Genomic DNA, 18,576 nt, shown 5'->3' on the forward strand with positions numbered 1-18,576 from the left:
TTTTAAAACTTTAAAGACATTTTTGCAACAGATCTCCCCATTGTAATTCAGCCTTTGATTTCTTTACTGCTGCTTGCATGGACGTCAATTGTTAATCGAAGTAGAATGAAGCATTGTCAATTTCTATTTGTTCTCCATTTGTCTGATGGTGTTTATTGTTCCTGTTGTGGGGATTTTAATTAGCTTCATAATCAGGCTGTGGTCTTTGACCTTCATCAGGAAGTGTTTCAAGTTATCTTCATTTTTGGCAAGTAAGGTTGGTAGGAGCTAAATGCCTTCACATAGTAAAGCACAGGTAAACATCTGGTGTTCTTTCTGCTTTTTCTTTTTTCTAACAAAACAATTGTATGATCGATAATCAGGTTATTTCATGAATTGTGTAAGTGAAAAAAATATAAGGGAGTTTTTAAAAATTGTGATTTGGGTGAAAGTTTACAGAGCAAATTGGTTTTCCATTGAATTTATAAACTTTATTTTTAATATAAAAAGTAACGTTTGTAATTTCTGAGCCTCAAGTTTGTCTAATTTTTTTTAGAGTGCAAGCATTTCATGTGTGTCAATTAATATTCCTTGAAAAATTGATGATACAGATATTATCTAATCACTTTTAATGCACAACTATTATTCTGATCATTATAACTGGCAATTCTGATATCTGCGTCTCCTTGCTAATGATGTTATTATTTTGCATAACCAGTCCAGAGCTGCTACATTAAAATCATCATGCTATTTCTAAATATTAACTTTGCCTTTTAGCTCTTACAAGTGGAATGTTTTTCCATTGAATTATTATTACATTGATGTCACTTTAAAAAGTGTTTCCTTTGATTAAATACTGCTTAGAGAATTTTCCATTTTCTTAGAAACTGGCTTTCATTAATAATTTCAATCCTTACCAGGCCAGTAATATCAAAAATGAAACACATATGATGAAGAATTATCCAAGTAAGTTATAAATTAGAAAAAAAAAAATGAGAAAAATGTTCTGTATAGATTACCATGAAACGTATTTGGCTAGTTTAGTGGAAAGTGGTTTTTGTAGGCAATGGAAATGGTGGGGGGGGGGGGGCGGAATTCAAATACAGAGGTTTAACTGTAACCAATCAGATATATCTAACCTGAATATTTCTGAAGGAAAAAAAAACCTTAAATCAGACATCTGGTGGAAGTAAAGATTATCAATGTCACCTTTTAATTTTAAAAGAAAATTAAATCTTTTTTTGTAGTAACCATTTTAATAAAGTTTGGAAGTATAATTTGTGTAATGCCATACAATAGCTATAATAAGGCATTTCAGATTATATATTCATATAACCTTTCAAGAAAAAACATGGAAAGATCTCATGGCTGTGCTGTGAATTCTCTAACTTTTCTGCTTATTTTCTCAATGCTCGGTTATTATTTAACTGTTGAAGAGTGAGCTGTGAAATGGATTGGCATATTTTTCTCAAGTCTATGGCATATAGTACTGTAGACACTGGAAAACTGATGAAAAAAACAATCTATGGCCTCATGGAGTGTACATTCAAATGAAGTAGTCAGGGAAAAATAAATAATAGAAGCATTTCAGTTGATGATATTTGTAGAGTGCATCATTGCTAATGTACTCACTCTTGCTCATTTTGTTTTAGCCAAACTGACCTGCTTAATGTTACTTGAGCATAACCAAGTACATACTCCTGCCTTAAGGGTTTTGAACTGGGTGTTTTCTCTGCCTGAAATGTTTTCCCAGATACCACCTTCTCAGTGAGGCTTGGAGTTAAGCCATCCTCTCTTAAATCACAGCTGTCATTCTCTCATCCCCCAATGCCCTATCCCTTACCTTGTTCTACTTCTTTTTTTCCATAACACTTACACTTTTAACATACTTATTATGCTTACTATTCCTTTCTGTCTCCTACTAAAATATGAGATCCATAAGGTTAGAGACCTTTATCTGAGTTGTTGGTCAAATTATTCCAAGTACCTTGTATAGAGTAGACGCTTGATAAATATTTGTTTGATGAGGTCAGGGAGCATTTGAGGGCAAAAACATGAGATAGTTTATATGAAAATCGTTCTATAAGAAATCATAGTAAAATTTGGACTAAATGTTATTACAATTGCATTAGTATACTGGTGAATGTCGTTTAAGTAATACAGCCTTTAATAGAAAGAACTCCCACAGATGTAATATTTTTATTTTTTAGACTAATAACTTTAAACTATTGAAAATGTAGAAAATGGATTTGACTTTTCTATAAAAATGTGAGAAATGTAAAAAACATCTTGAAAGAATGTACATTTAACATGTAATCTTTCAAAGTGGTTTTTGATGTTTTTTAATGCATTTGAAAAAATAACAATTTGAGTGTCTGCTGGAAAAGAACATCCTAAATGTTAGAATTGATTTCATTGATTAAGGCAGCCATGCTGCCTAGCTGGAAGGAGGTTATTTTATGTGGTCAGCTGTCTGGAACAGAGACAATGTTGCTGACTCCTGGATTATTGTTCTAAAGGCTCACCAGGAATAATGTTTATATTAATAGAATAAGCTATGTAGAACCTAACCCCAGAACGAATTAACTCCCGTATTAGACACAATTCTAATAGACTTGTTAGTATGGATTATCCAGATGGGTTATGAGAGGTAGACACAGCGACCACAGCAAAAGGAAACAGCTTTGGTATTTGAGGGAGGATATTTGCCTAATCTATTCTACAGTTTCTAGGAGTATTGTCACATAACTACTTAGGGTACTAATCAAGGATTTTAACTAAGATCTAGAGAATTTTTAAATGAGACAGTTACATATCCTCAACTTCGAAAGGCAATGGGCTATCTAACACATTTTAGAAATATTTCTTTGAAAAATGATTAAAGCTTAAATAGTTTTGGAATTGGGGAACTTCAATCTTAAATTATCTTTAAAAAACAATGAAGATTCTAAATAAATGAATTTTTCTAGGTTATGGTTTTTAGAGTTAAAATAACAAATTCAAACCAAAGATGAAACTGTCTGACTACTTCAGGCAGTTACGTGTACTAATATTACTAATTTAAAAAGTCTCAAGAGAGTAGAACAGAAACCACAAGTGTGTTCACTGTGGGAAGTTTTACAGGGTCAGTGGCCTTGGTACTTCAGGCACTGCAAATATTTTGGCTCAAATCCAACAAATCCAACCTCTAATTAGAACATTACCACTTTTAGTCTCAAGCCACCAGTAGCAGAGTTAGTCATGTTTGTGATCTATTTTACAAATTTCTCTGCATTTCTATTTCTGCTGCCACCTCTCATATATAAAACACTCTGGGAGGAGGAATATACCTCTTTGGATCCAAACAGTGGCCATAGACAAAGGGCAGACTAGAAATAACCTTCAACTAACTAGTCTTATTTCTTCACGGAATATCTTTAGACTACAATATACAGGACATTTCAGTGAAAATAGAAATGATTAGCATTCCCCAGCTGGGTCAATGGGACCCCAGGGAGACCATCGGGTGTCTTCAGAGGGCTCATCTCATGAGCCTGACAAAATGGTATGTCAGACTGTGTGTATGCACATTTCTCAAGGGTCTTTGCCTCCCCCCTCCAAAAAAAAAAAAAAATACTGATGAAAAACCAGGGTTTTCAACTATATGGACACATAAGGAAATGTTCTACAGATTTTAGTGCTTCTTTTCCTTTATTCCATCATCAGTTCAATATTATCCAGATGGCCTAGCCTTAAACAATGGATAAATTGCAGGCTTTGGAAACAGACTTACTAAGTTCAAATTGTGACTTGACTACTAACTATGTGATACCAGTTAAATTACCTCTCAGAGCCTCAGTTTCCTTCTATGAAAAATGAGAACAGTTGTAGGGATGAAGTGAGGATGGAAGGAGACCATGAAGATAAAGTGCTTAGCACAGTCCTATAGCTCAGAAGGAAGGTTGGGCAATCTACTTCCGTAGTGATACTGCCTCGGAAACCCAGGGGAGGGGTTGCTATGAGTCGGGTCCAAATTGATGGCACATAACAACAACAGCACAGTCCCATAATAAATAGTGTCACCTTTGAAGAGCTTACAGGCTTAGAAACCCTATGGGACAGTTCTACTCTGTCCCATAGAGATGTGATGAGTTGGAATCCACTCAATGGCTCTGGGTTTTTTGGGTCTTGATGAGCCTTAATGAACCACTCTTTTCATTATGGTATAAATTATCACATTTCTAATGCATCTTTGCCAAGCATTACAGTGTTCAAGCTATAGACCCATATTCTGTGATGCTTTTTTATATCATGATGCTTTTTATCTGAATTCAGTGTTTTGCTGAAAATTTATTACTTGAGAATATTCACATTGTGGTAATTTTTTAGGCCACAATATGAAATTGATAAAGACAAATACCTTAATTGGGTGATGCCCATGGGAGTATATACACCAGTACAAAGGAAATAGAAAACAAACATGTTTCAAACTTTACTTTTCTTCCACAGCTCTTGTGGTGAGATTTCTGACCAAACGGTTCATCTGGGAATATGATCCCACCCTCGGTAAGTTAAATTTTGTTTCCTCCTAATTGCCAATCAAAACTTGTTACCCAAAAGGAAGAATGACAGAATGGCATTTTCTTGTTTTAAGCCTGTTGTAGCTATTTTGAAAATACTTGATTGAATAATGCAAAGAAGCCCCCTCTAAGAGTTTAGAGATGTGTTTCATATCGTCTATGATTAGAACCTTGCAAGCTCTGGTGGCACAGTGGTTAAAGGGCCTGACTGCTAACCAATAGGTCAGCAGTTTCAACCCACCAACCACTCTGTGGGAGACTGACAGTCTGCTTCCATAAAGATTACAGCCTTAGAAGCCTTATAGGGAAGTTCTACTCTACCCTATTATAGGGTAGCTGTGAGTTAGAATGTACCAAACAGTGTGTCTTTGCTATTCATCTCAACATAAAGAAACAAAAATCCTCACAACTGGACCAATGAGCAGCATCACAATCAATGGAGAGAAGATTGAGGTTGTCAAGGAATTCACGTTGCTTGGTTCTACGATCGATGCCAACGGAAGCAGCAGTTCAGGACATTAGACGACGTGTAGCATTGGGAAAGTCAACTTCAACTGCGAAGGAACTGTCTCAAGTGCTGAGGAGTAAGGATATCTCATTGAGGACTAAGGTGCGCCTGACACAAGCCACGATATTTCCAATCGCCTCATATGCATGTGAGAGCTGGACAATGAATAAGGAAGACCAAAGAAGAGTTGATGCTTTTAAGTTGTGGTGCTGGCGGAGAATGCTGAAAGTACCATGGACTGCTAGAAGAACTAACAGATCTATCCTGGAGGAAGTGCAGCCAGAATGCTCCTTGGAAGCAAGAATGGCCAGACTTCGTCTCACCTATTTTGGTCATGTTGTAAGAAGGGACCATTCCCTGGAGAAGGATGTCATGCTTGGTAGGGTGGAGGGTCGACGAAAGAGGGGGAGGCCTTCAGGGAGATGGATTGATACAGTGGCTGTGATGGATGGATTGATACAGTGGCTGTGATGATGGGCTCAAGTATAGCAGGGATTGTGGGGCTGGCGCGGGATCGGGCAGTGTTTCGTTCTGCTGTGCATGGGGTCGCTGTGAGTCGGAAACGACTCGACGGCACTTAACAACAACAACATGAGTTAGAATCAACTAGGCAGTATTGTTGATTGTTGGGTGCTTGCTTACAATCTTGGAAAATTTTAATGCATACATCAAGAAATCAAGTCAATTTTTAGCCAAAGAAATAGGTAATAGGTAATATATGATGTTGTCTCATCTGAAAAACAGGATAGAATGTCGTGCTAACAGTAAAATAAAAATCACTAGCTGAATCTTGAAAGACTAATGTTGGTATAGGAAGTGTTGATATAAGAAGCATTCATTTACTTTTTTCACATTTCAAGACACAGCTCTTAATAGATAAGATTGAGCCTTAACTCTACTCTGAATTAATTGAGCCTTTGAGTTTTTGTGGTTTCTCTGAGTCCCAACTGGTTTTGGTTTTGTAAAGGGCAACTTTGAAAGCCCAGAAAAGAGAGAAATCTTTTCATTACCCAGCATAGGTCCCCAGGCTGAGCTGGACTTAGAATAGTGGAATGGGCAAAAACTAGCCCCCCCAGTTGGTTTTTGTTATCACTCCCAGGTTACATATTTTTCCTTTGTTCCCTTTTATTTCCTTTGTTCCCTTTTATTCATTCATTCAAAAAATATTGAAAACCATTTATAAGATTGCTTTGGATGTCTGCATTTTTTGGGAGCTTGCAGTCTAGTAAAGAAAAATGTCAGGTAATGTTAAGTTCTGTGTGCTGTGAGGGATTGCTGCACAGGAGGGGATTGAGAGTGATTTCAGTGAAAAGGACAGAGCAAAGATCCAGCTTTGTTCCCCCCCCCCCCAAAAAAAAATGTTGACCAATATTCTTAAATAGTTCCTAGGTTCCTACCTTTCCCTGTTACTTCCAATGCTGTATTTTTCATATCCAACATCACAACACAGTTGGATAATTAAATGATCTATAGAACACTTTGAAACCCAGTGGAGAAAGTTTTCCTTCATTATTCTCCAGTTTATTCTTCAGGGTAAATTTTAGAAACCAATTCTGGCATAATGTGAAAAGAAAAAAATCTAAATCTCAAAATCTCACTAGGATTTTCTCACTGGGATTTTGATTGGAATTGCACTAAAACTGTATTAAGCTATACAATGTTTAATAATCTAGAATAGTATGTCTCCACCCATACTACTTTTTATTTTTGAAAGATATATTTAATGTAACAAATTTAAATTTGATTAGTATAATGATTTTAAAAGCAAATATACATTTTTAGATCCAGGTGTATCGCTTCTCCCGCTTTATAAAAGATATGGCTCCTGAGAATCTTACTCATTTTGATGAGAGTTCAGTATAAAAAGATTAATTTTAGTTAATATCTCAAGTAAAGATGAAGCTGAGTAAAAATTCTCTCATAAAATTTTTTAGCTCTCTGAATACATTCCAGTAACTAAAAGTTACTATTTTAATTTAATAATTAGTCATAGGTGAAACATATTACTTTGTTTTATTCCTCTAAAACATAACTGCTATTAATAGAAATCTGCCTGTATCAGTTATCTGTAGTTATCTTCCTTCACTAAGAATAGTGAAACTTGAATGACCTTGTACTCTATTGCTCAAAAAAGGATTGCAGCTGCTAAGCAACATAAGCTTCATCAGACTTCGTGAGATCAGGAGCATTATGTATGTATGACTCATTCCCAGGTGAAGGTATCATTAACTCTTACACTGGAATCCACATTTGTGGGTGCTTGTGTGTATTTAACTGAGTGGAATTCCCAGTCCATTTTATCCAAGAGGGATCAGCATTTCTTGGGCTTAGGGCTTAATTTCATACTTTCATACTATTAAAGAGAAGGCAGGATCCTTTACCAAACCAGTTGCCATGGAGTCAGTCCCAACTCATGGCAACCCACATATGTAAGAGTACAAGTGGTTTACAATGGCTGATTTTCAAAAGTAGGTTACCGGGTCTTTCTTCCAAGGCTGTAAATGTTTATGGAAGCAGACTGTCTCTACTTTCTATCTAGCTAGTAGCTAGCATGGAGCAGCTGGTGGATTTTGAACCATATACCCTTTGGTAGGAGCTAAATGCTTTAACTACTGCACCATAGTTAGCTTAGTTTAAAAATCTCAAGATTTAAAGGAAAAGTGGCATATTTGCAAAGATTTGTCTTTCCCCAGAAACATGGGGCACCTTTTTAAACCTGTAACAGAATATAAGAAGCTGAAGAAAATGAGAGTCTTAACATATCTGGAACATTTATTGCTCCGCAATAACTTTATGAAGAAAATACTTGCCACTACAGGTAAAAGATTGCCAAAGAGTTACATTTCATAGTTTTTTTTTCTCACACCCAAATTTTACTAATTTAAATTTTTATCATTTCACTATGGACCAAAGAAATCTTTGGTCAGCACAGGTGTAGGAGATCTATGTTCTGAATAGATCAACCAAAAGCTAAATCCGTATCTCAGAGAGTCTCATCTTACGCTCCTTACGCTCTGATATGTTGATCAGAAGGAGCTCTGATGGTGCAGAAGTTAAGGGCATGGATGCTAACCAAAAGGTCAGTGGTTTGAAACCACCAGACACTCCAAGAAAAAGATTTGGGTGTCTGTTTCCATAAAGATTAAAGCCTTGAAAACTTTAGTGGGGCAGTTCTAGTCTATCCTTATGAAGACAGCAATGGGTTAGCAATGGGTTTAATGTTGATCAGGGAGTCCTCAGGTAGTGCAAATATTAACTGGAAGTTTTCAGGTTCAAGTCCACCCAAAAGCACATCAGAAGAAAACCTGGCAATCTAAAATAATAAGCCATTGAAAATGCAATAGAACATAGTCCTATTCTGACACACGAGGTCTCCATAAGTCAGAATTGTCAGAATTCACTCAATAACAACTAAAACAATGTTGATCAATCAATGTGTGTGGATTTGAGAGGAAGATTGAGAGGAAGAGAGAGACTTCATTTTGGCATTTAATTAAGAGGCGAGGCACTAAATTCTGTTTGAATGGATTATGTGTTAGAGATATGCCACACCATCTTGCATGGCTCTTCTGGGTTCTTCTTCATTCCCTGATGCCCTGCCCAAGGTCATAAGTCAGTTAAAGGAAGTCGAAACTGAGCTTCCTGCAAGGCGCGTATTTTAAAAGGCAACATAGCCTCTGATAGGTTAAGACCTCTTCCCCCAGCTCTGATGTACAACCTCCTAACCCCAGGTCTATATAAGACCACCCTCTTCCTCTCTCTCTTCTTCTGTCCTTCCTCAGTGCAGGCGCCCTTTCGCCTCTTTAATAAAATCTTCTGTTGGGTACCCTGGTGTGTGGCGTGGTCGTTGAGTGCTGACAGAGCTCTAACATTATGGCTAAGACAGAAATGAGAAGTGGAACATGAAGCCCATTGTATAAAATGCCTGGTGCTTTGATGTGATTAGTTCTGCCTGCATTATAGAATTACAGCTTTCTCTGCAAGGAAAAGTTCATATAACCAAATTCTGTCAACTGGATACTAAAGTGGAAATGTTTAACCAATACACAGAACTATTTTATATCAGAACTGCTAAGGACTTCATTTGACAGAGACATGAATTTACTAGTTTGTACAGCTAGTTTGTTGTTAGACCAGCACCATAATTCAAGTCAATGCAATTTCTCCACTCCAGATAGATCACCATGACTAATGGCTGTTGTCACTGCACTGTCCAAGTGTCTATCCTAAATAGAAATTATTATGTGCCTAATTCCCTCTTGAAACTGATACAATGAGAGTAAGTATCTCCCTATCCTTCAAAATATAGACTCAAAGTTATCGTTCTTTTAGTACGAACAAAATTTTAGTACGAACAAAATGAAAAGTACACACATTTCCTATTTTAAAATGGATCCACAGCCACCCATTGTCACTGTGTTGATTCTGATTCCTAGCAACCCTATAGGGCAGAGTTGAACTGCCATGTATAGTTTCTGAGGCTATAAATCTTTACAGAAGCATACTACCTCATAGTCTCACAGTCAAATGTTTTGACCACTGCACTACTAGAGCTCCTTTTAAAATGAATAAAATCAAACTCACTGCCATCAAGTCAATTCATAGCAACCAAGTTTGGGTTTCTGAGGCAGTAAATCTTTACAGAAGTAGATTGCCCAGTCTTCCTTCCGAGGAGTGGCTGTTGAGTTTGAATGGTTATCATTCTCATTCAAATGCCTGAGGCCCTATGCCACCAGAGCTCCTTTTTAAAATGAATAGTAGAAGTATCTTTGTAAAACTTGACAAATAGACATACAACCTTTTTACTTGCACTCTTTACATGTAGAAAAAACAAGTTCCTAATGAGAGAAGAGGCTTAAAGAAGAATCCTTGAAATGGCATGAAACCAATATTCAGCTTAGATGAAATCACTGCTGCCACCCGCTGCCTTGTCTATGGCAGACATTCTCTCATTTCCTGCATTTCATCCTTTTGGTCTCAGTTAACAAATAGCAAATAGCCAAGAATTGCACAACTTCATACATTTCATTATAGTGCCCCTACCCCCTACTGTGGCCTTCTGTGGTTGAAATACATATCTTATTTATTATTATTTATTATGGAAGGAACAAAGAAAAATGTCTGTCTCTCAGGCAACTTTCAGTGCACAAAGAGATGGAACAGAGCCCAGAGTCCTGTTTTCCAGGCTCCAGGGCTAGTGCTAGTCTTTTAAAAGGGAAGGCAGCACCAAAGGACATTAGAGAAACACAGAGGGCATGGATTTGTAGCATGTGTGGTTCTGTCTAGGACTGCTCGCTCAAGTTGGAGCATTGAAGATAAAAAAGATGAGTAGTGCTGTAAATCACACAAAACAGTAAACTCCCATTTAACATAAAATTGTAGAAGAATGTGATGTTCTAGAATCACTGCATATACCATGTATGTGTATGGATTTGTATGGATTACATATTCTAAGAATTGGGAACAATGTCAAATATATTGAAAATAATTTCATTTTGATATCATCTTTCAGGAAATACATCAGCAGTGTCTTGTGGGAATTATCATTATATAAGGTCTATAGCACATAAAGGGCTAGGTTATGCTACTTGGTTAATCTTTAATCTTTCTCCTGCGGAGCAACTAGTGGGTTCAAACTGCTGACCTTTCTAGTGCTTAACCATTGAGCCACCAGGGCTCCTTGAATTTGAATAGGAGATTTTATATTCAAATCTTAGTCAAAAAGGACTGTAAAATAGTGATAAGAAGAAATGAAGTCAGATATGAGTTGGATCAATGGTTGAATATATAGGGGAAAAAAAAAATGCACTGGCTTACAGGTTACCCCACAGGACAAAAACCTCCAAGTTTATTTGGTTAGTGATACAGGTATTTTAGACAGGTAGAGAATTGAGTTAATTGTACTAGTCTGTTCATGGCACCATGTCATTACTGGTATGTGTGTAGCTTTTATATTGTTTCACTTTGTTTTCCTATTCTGATACCCACTGCCCTTCTCTTTCCCATAGATCTTTGATACTTAACATACTGTTTAAATAAAAGCCTGAGCAGCCAAGCAATCTGCCTGGGTTCAAATCTCCCCTCTACTACTCTCTACTACTTAGCATCCATAAATCTCCCCTCTACTACTCTCTACTACTTAGCATCCATGTGGCTTTGGACAAGTTAATCAATCTTGCTGTGCCTCATCTTCCTCTTGTAAATGGAGCTAATAGTAATACATATTTCATAAAATAAATGAGTTAGAATACAAACATTTAGAATACTTATTCAAATAATAAGTGTATATTCTAAAGTTATGGCCATGTTATGTTACAGATCTATTTCTAGTTTTTAAAACTCGATCTTTGATTTTTAAGATCCCATACATGGTGCTATGTATAATCATAGTTTTATGTATAGAATTTCTTAGTATCCCACAAGAAACCTGTTTCTCCTCCTAGTAATGAACACCAGGGGGATAAACATTCCTTTGAATTAGTGGTTCTCAAAATACAGATTGCTTTGGTCTTACCCTGAGTAGGTCTGGAATGGAGCCCAGGAATTGATGTTGTCTGTCCAAGCATCACTGTTATTAATGACCTGGGCCAAGTTATTCTGCACTATTATCCCTGAGAGGCAGATGCCTGGATCTTAGGATGTACATACCTTTAAGACTCTTGAGATGCCCTCAACATTCCCTTTGGTGGTATAAGGTGGTATAAGAATACTTCATATATCCTAGTTAAGTATTATAATATCTAATTTAAGTATTACAATATCTAATTTTTACCAACCAGAGGGTTGTAAAATCATCTCAGAAGCTTTTCTCTGGTTAATAGCCAGGTAGAACATCATTTTACGTAAACTTCTTAGGTATTTGAGCTTCCTGTTATGCAAATTTCCTAAAAAATTTCCTAAATTTCCTTTTGGCATCTTTTTTATTATATTCTGTTTCCCCATCCTCATTTAATTTGCAAATGTTCCTTTTTTTATTTTATATATTAATTGATTTCTTGCTGAGAGTTATTCCATATTACACAGAAATCTATTGACCACTCTCCTCCTTCCCCCACTAACTAGTCCTTCCCCCACTAGTTTGTGGTGTCAACTCAGCCATATGCCAAGTTCTATTTTTATTTAAGCCTTGGTGACGCCATGCTTATATTAAAGCAAAACTGTTTGAGGTTATTCAATGCCACTGAGTCCATTTTTACAAAAAAAAAAAAAAAAACACTGCCCAGTCTTAAGTCTCCTCACAGTAGCTGCTATGCTTGAGCCATAGTTTCAGCCACTGTGTCAATCCATCTCATTGAGGGTTTTCCTTTTTTTTCACTGACTTCTACTTTAGAAGCAAGGTATGAAGCATGGTATCCTCCCCCAGGGACTGGTCCCTCCTGATAACATGTCCAAAGCACATGAGAAGACGACTCACCAGCCTCAGTACTTTTTTCATCATACAGCTTTCATAGTAGGCGATAAATAAGATATACCATGGCTTGGGTCTGGTGCACTTTAGTCCTCAAAGTGGATATCTTTGCTTTTTAATACTTTAAAATACTTTAAAGAGGTCTTTTGCAACAGATTTGCCCAATGCAAATCATCGGGTTTCTTGACTGCTGCTTCCAAGTAAAATACAATACTGTTTGGAGTAGTGTTATATCACTTTAGGTAAGTTTGTTGAGTTCCTCAAAAGTAACTTAATAACTTGTTACTGATCCCTTTGATAATTTGTTTATTCAAATCTTTGTGAATAGTTTGTTTCTTTTTTTCACTTTACTTCCTAGATACATAAAAACAAACAACTCCTATTACATTTCCTAGGTGGCTTTTGCTGCTATAGAATGTTTTTGTGTGCCTAAGGCAAAAAAGAATGTTTGTAATGTGCTGTCAAGTCGAACCGGACCCGAGACTCATTGCGACCCCTCCTTGGGTTTCTGAGACAGTATCACTATGGAAGTGGAAGTAGATTGCCCAGCCTTGCGCTTGGCAGGCAACTGCCTTAGGCCCGAGGCCATAATGACCTTAAAATCCATAATAAAATCCATAACCTGTTAAAGTTCCTTTTCTATCTCTTATTCCTACTTTATTGCATTGGCTTATACTTTATTATGTTGAGCACATATTTGTTGTTGTTCTTGACTTTGAAGTCTAAAGTTTCTATGATTTCCTTTCCATGTATTCTAAAGTTTCTATGATTTCCTTTCCATGTATTTTTGGATTCAACTGGATATTTTATTTAGAATTGTTGAATCTGTATTTAAAATCAAAAGAGAATTTTTCTTGTTCTCATTATTCTTGTACTACTAACCACTTACTGGTGTCAACATAACACCTCATATAGAAATTTGAGAGCTTGTGGTATAGTGCCTAAGGCATTTGACTGATAACTAGAAGGCTGGCAGTTCATGGAAGGTAGACTTGGGGAAACCCCAGGAAGGGTTGCTATGAGTTGGGATCAACTTTTTCTAAGACAACTTGTTTAAATGTTCAGTAGAAATCTCCTGTCAAGCTATCTGGGCACAGCTGCTTTTAAGGTGAGAAAAAAACACTTCAATTGATTTAACAGCTATTGATCTAGTTTACTTTTGCATTTCTTGTTGCACTGATCTGCCCATACCTTACCTCCCACACAGAATCTCAGGGTTTGATATCTCTGGTGGCCTAGTGCCTAAGGCATGTGACTGCTAACGAAAAGGCTGGCGGTTGAAACCCACCAGCCGCTCCTCAGAAGGAAGGTTGGGTAATGTACTTCTGTAGTGATACTGCCTTGGAAACCCAAGGAGGGGTCACTATGAGGAGGGGTCACTATGAGTTGGGTCCAACCTGACACCAGTAAGTTTGTTTTTTTTCTGCTGTTTTCCCCTGTTTGAGTTGATGAGTTGAATATCTAGCTTACTCAAAATCAAAACTGCCTCTGGTTTTTTTTTCCACCTCCACTCAAATAAACTGATATTATCTTTCTGAATTGCTTTTCATGTGATTTTTGTTGCTTTGTTTCACTCCATGGACATCTTCAATCTAGTTTCATGAAAGACAGGTGCAATATTAATTTTTGTCTTTTCTCTTTGTAGACTTTTTTCCCCCCTATCCTATTCTAGTAGTTATCTAGTAGTTAGGTACCATTGAGTCAGTTCTGACTCATAGTCATAGCAATCCTAAACAATGGAACAAACCATTCTCTGGGTCTGTGCCATGTTCAAGCCCATTGTTGCTGCCACTTGTGTCAATCAATCTCATTGAAGGTCTTCCTTTTTTTTTTTGCTCACCCTCTACTTTAATAGGATGTCCTTCTCCAGGGACTGGTCTCTTCAGATAACATGTCCAAAGTACATGAGCCAAAGTCTTACCATCCTTAAAGGAGCATTCTGGCCACATACCTTCCAAGACAGATTTTTCTCTAGATCCACACCTAAACTATCATAATAAGGTGTTACAGGGAACTTTTTTTCTTACAGGTCCTGTGAGTTCTTTATATCTGTAAGACTGGGCCATTACAAGGAAAATCTTAGAGACAATCTCAAATATTTATACTGTCTATGTAATTTCTCCTCTCCTTATACTACTAAGAGACAATATAAGGTCTAGTTTTGTTCTTCATTATTTCTTGTAAGTTACTAATACCTTCAAGGACCTAAGAAGGCACATATAAGTGATATCCTCAATGTGAACTTCATCATTCAGTCATTAATTGAGCTCTTTATTTCAGCTGTTCTAGTTTCCACATAAAACAGCACCAAACCCACTGCCATCAAATTGATTCCAACTCATAGCGACCCCTATAGGGTTTCTAAGGCTGTAAATCTTTAGAGGAGACTGCCTCATCTTTCTCCCATGGGGCAGCTGGTGGGCTCAAACTGTGAATCTTTTGGTTAGCAGTCTATTACCTTAACCACAGCACCACCAGCTGAAAGTTTTAACTGCTGGTGTGTATTTCATGTGGTTAGGGGCACACTCAGGCCTCCCGGCACCTACTGATTTCTCACCATAGCAGGGCTTAGGGACCTGTCTGATATTAAATGTCTGGCTGGTACTAAGATCCTGCCATCTGTGTACCTTGAAGATGCAATCTGCGCAAGAGAACTATTTCCTCTATGCTGCCCAGCCCTCCTCTACTTTGAGTTACTGTTCTCACCAACATTGGGATCCATCGACCTTCTGGCACACAGAGGGTCTCAGTTTTTTATTTCCAGTGTTGAGGTCTAGAAGGAAATTACCATCTTGCATCAATAGGAATTAAGAGTGATTTCCAGAAACCGTGTGTGTGTATATATATTTTAGGAGCATAGAGGCAGAATATATAAAGGCCTTATTTTAGAAGGAAGAGAGCACCACCAGCAAGCTGGCCTCACGCAAGCTGGCCTCACAGGAGAAGAAAATTGAGTCTTAAGAGGAAATGACTGAGAAGAAAAAAGATACCTAAACCTCCCCTGCTGTGCCCTGAAAGTCAAATTAGAATTTGTTGCTTCCAGGAGCTGAGAGAATACAAAAATGCCGCATTTCTACACATTCATCCTTTCTTTCCTAGACTGTGTACTCTTGTCTGCTATAAAATAGACGTATTAAGAATAAAATTAACTCATGCTTATTTACATTCTTCTCTTTTTCCTCATTTTTTCCTCATTTTGACAGAGTCAACCTACAGACACCAAGCAACCATTGATGATGAAGTTGTTTCCATGGAGATACTAGATACTGCTGGACAGGTGAATAAAGACTTCAACTAAACTATTTTATGGATCAAATGAGTCATATATAATATGAACAAAATTAAGACACTTTCCTTCAATTAACTTTTATACTATGATACCTAAAGACTTTTTTCTCTAATTTTCTAGCCATTTTATTTGTTAATGTATCTATAGCTTTATATGCATCCTGTGTCAATAAGGAGATTTTGGAAATACCGTAATAGTTATGTGATGTTGTCCAAGAGATAACGCTTATGTTTCATGAGACGTTAATAGGTATTCGATCTCAAATGGGTTTTGGAAATGCTCAGATAAACAGGTATCTTTACTAATTCTTAGAACCTTTACTATTCTAACATGAATTATACTACATCTTTTTCTCTTAAAGATTCATATCAAAAATAGAAAATGATCAGTATAACAGTGAAAAATTATAGAGTAAGTCAAATACTAAGGCTCTGGTGTTTGTTTCTTCAGACTACTTTTTCTAGGAATCAATTTTATAATAATAATCTCACCAACAAACACCCTATTGAAAGTCTGAATCATGTTATTAACAAGTATTTTTTTAACAACAAAAAAAAACTTCTATAAACTTGGTTTGAACTCAGTCAGTTCTGACATTGTAACTCATTCATATCCTAGATCAGTTTAATCCCCAAAGATAGGAATGATGACTGGAATGAATGACAGGAGGCTGAATTTTCCATGGTACTTTATCAGTGACATAGGACTCCTATAAGAATTAAAATATTTAATCCAAGAAATGTCTTACAACTAACTAATTGTATACTTTTCCACCTCGCACATGCTCCTTCATAGGAAAGAATGATCACTTCCTTTGAGAATCACTTTAAATGAGTGTCATTAAGTAGAGGGGAAAAACAACAACCCTCTTTCACATTTGACTCTCTATATAAAATTATTTAAATTATTTGCTGTTAATACAACCCCTGGTGGTTAATTGTCTATCTTGTGAATAAAGAGAAGATTAAAGAAAAAAAATATCACTGAGCTGTGGCTAATTTTCATCCCTAAAGGGTAGGTTAATAACTGTCTAGTACCAATTTGCCAAATTATTAGTTGTGATTAAAAGTCTGGGGCAGTATGTTCAGTAGTTTGTTTCTTTATAGAGGCTGTGATCAGATTTAACAATTTGGCAAGAAAAAACAGCAGAAGTCTATGAATTAAAGTTAGTTGCCTGAAATATCTTGGTATGAGTAAACAATGCTTGCATTCCAAACTGATTGAGAAAGTAAGCTGTACAGATAGACTACCAAGTAATTTTAATGTAATGAATATGTTGTTGTTAGGTGCCACGGGTTTGATTTCAGCTAACCACTACACTGAATATAAAGAAAAGTAATTAAGGAATCACGATTAACAATAGCAGCATCTACACATTACAATTACTTTCAGGTTTCCCACCTGCTCTTTCTTTGCTCACAGGAAGACACCATTCAGAGAGAAGGACACATGCGATGGGGGGAAGGCTTTGTGCTGGTCTATGACATTACTGACCGAGGAAGTTTTGAGGAAGTGTTGCCACTTAAGAATATCCTGGATGAGATCAAAAAGCCCAAGAATGTGACTCTTATATTGGTTGGGAACAAGGCAGACTTGGACCACTCCCGACAGGTTAGTACAGAAGAAGGGGAAAAGCTGGCCACAGAGTTGGCCTGTGCTTTTTATGAGTGTTCTGCATGCACCGGAGAAGGAAACATCACTGAGATATTCCACGAGCTGTGCCGGGAGGTGCGTCGCCGGAGGATGGCCCAGGGCAAGACAAGGCGTCGCAGCTCTACCACACATGTCAAGCAGGCCATTAACAAGATGCTCACCAAAATCAGTAGTTAGGCAGCTTTGTCCCTGTGGAGATCCCACTGAGGCGGGTCAGGTAATGGGAAACACTCTCATTTCTTTCCTTCCAAAAATAAAACACTTCATTCCTTATTTTGACTTTGCGAAACGTCTGGGTTTCCCACTGTTCCTAGCCACCCATGAAATGGGAGGTTTCAGAGTGTTTTTTGCAATATCTCCCTCTTTCCTGCTTAAATAGAGGTATAGATGTACTTTAATGCAGTTTGAATACGCAATTTTTGAATAGTTGAGTTCATATTAAGCTATGTTTAGGCATCATCACCTTGCTTAAGTTGAAGTCCTTTAAAAGACATTCTTAAATTTCATTTCTCATCAAACACTACGAATGATTACCCTTAAAAATCAGAGAGTAACTCTAAAAATCAGAGAGTAACTCAGTTACTGCAGCAGGAAATAGAGCACCAGTTCTTATCTGAAGTGAAGGTCTTCTGACTTCTCTTAAATCATACATTTTAATCCTGTGTTATTTGGTTCCTAAATTCAAACATGTTCACACTAAGGTTTTCCTATGTAATAGAGCTCCATTTCAGTTGCACAATAGGTCATTGTGCTCTAATTCTTCTACCTTACTTCAAACAGTAAATTACAACAACAATGGCAGCATCATCCCTCAGACCATATCCTTCTAGGTTATTTCTTACCAATCTCAGTGTGTAACAAAGACATTAGGAATATTTTCACCAAACCCTGACTACTAGCAGTTACAGCAGTTACTAACAAGAACATGTCTAAGTATGTCTTTAAGTTGAATTGTAAGTAAGTTGCAATAGACACATATTCAGCCTTACTTTAAAAGCTGCACATGCAGCAAGTAGAGGTGAGTGTGTTGAAGAATTTGTTGTGAGTAGGGGTTGGTTCAATCGCCCGTTCATAGATGAGGGCAAATTTATAAACAAATGTATAAAATATGAAGGGACAAGTAAAAGGTATCTGAAAGTCCACAAATTTATAACCAGGGACATATTGTATATTGAAAGCT

General features: G+C 37.0%; 1 protein-coding gene across 1 annotated transcript in view; it reads left to right on the top strand.

Annotated features, from left to right (window-relative positions):
• The window catches only part of RERG (RAS like estrogen regulated growth inhibitor), a 188,323-nt gene extending 170,750 nt beyond the window's left edge, over positions 1 to 17,573 (top strand). Inside the window, exons 2-4 of the mRNA XM_007944458.2 lie at positions 4,468 to 4,524; positions 15,658 to 15,731; positions 17,166 to 17,573. Coding sequence (XP_007942649.1) covers positions 4,468 to 4,524; positions 15,658 to 15,731; positions 17,166 to 17,573 — 539 coding nt within the window. The remainder of the gene's footprint in view (positions 1 to 4,467; positions 4,525 to 15,657; positions 15,732 to 17,165) is intronic.
• Positions 17,574 to 18,576: the final 1,003 nt, after the last annotated feature.

Source organism: Orycteropus afer, unplaced genomic scaffold, assembly GCF_000298275.1.
Source record: "Orycteropus afer afer isolate SDZICR_OR568_19922 unplaced genomic scaffold, OryAfe1.0 scaffold00126, whole genome shotgun sequence".
Classification (NCBI taxonomy): domain Eukaryota; kingdom Metazoa; phylum Chordata; class Mammalia; order Tubulidentata; family Orycteropodidae; genus Orycteropus; species Orycteropus afer.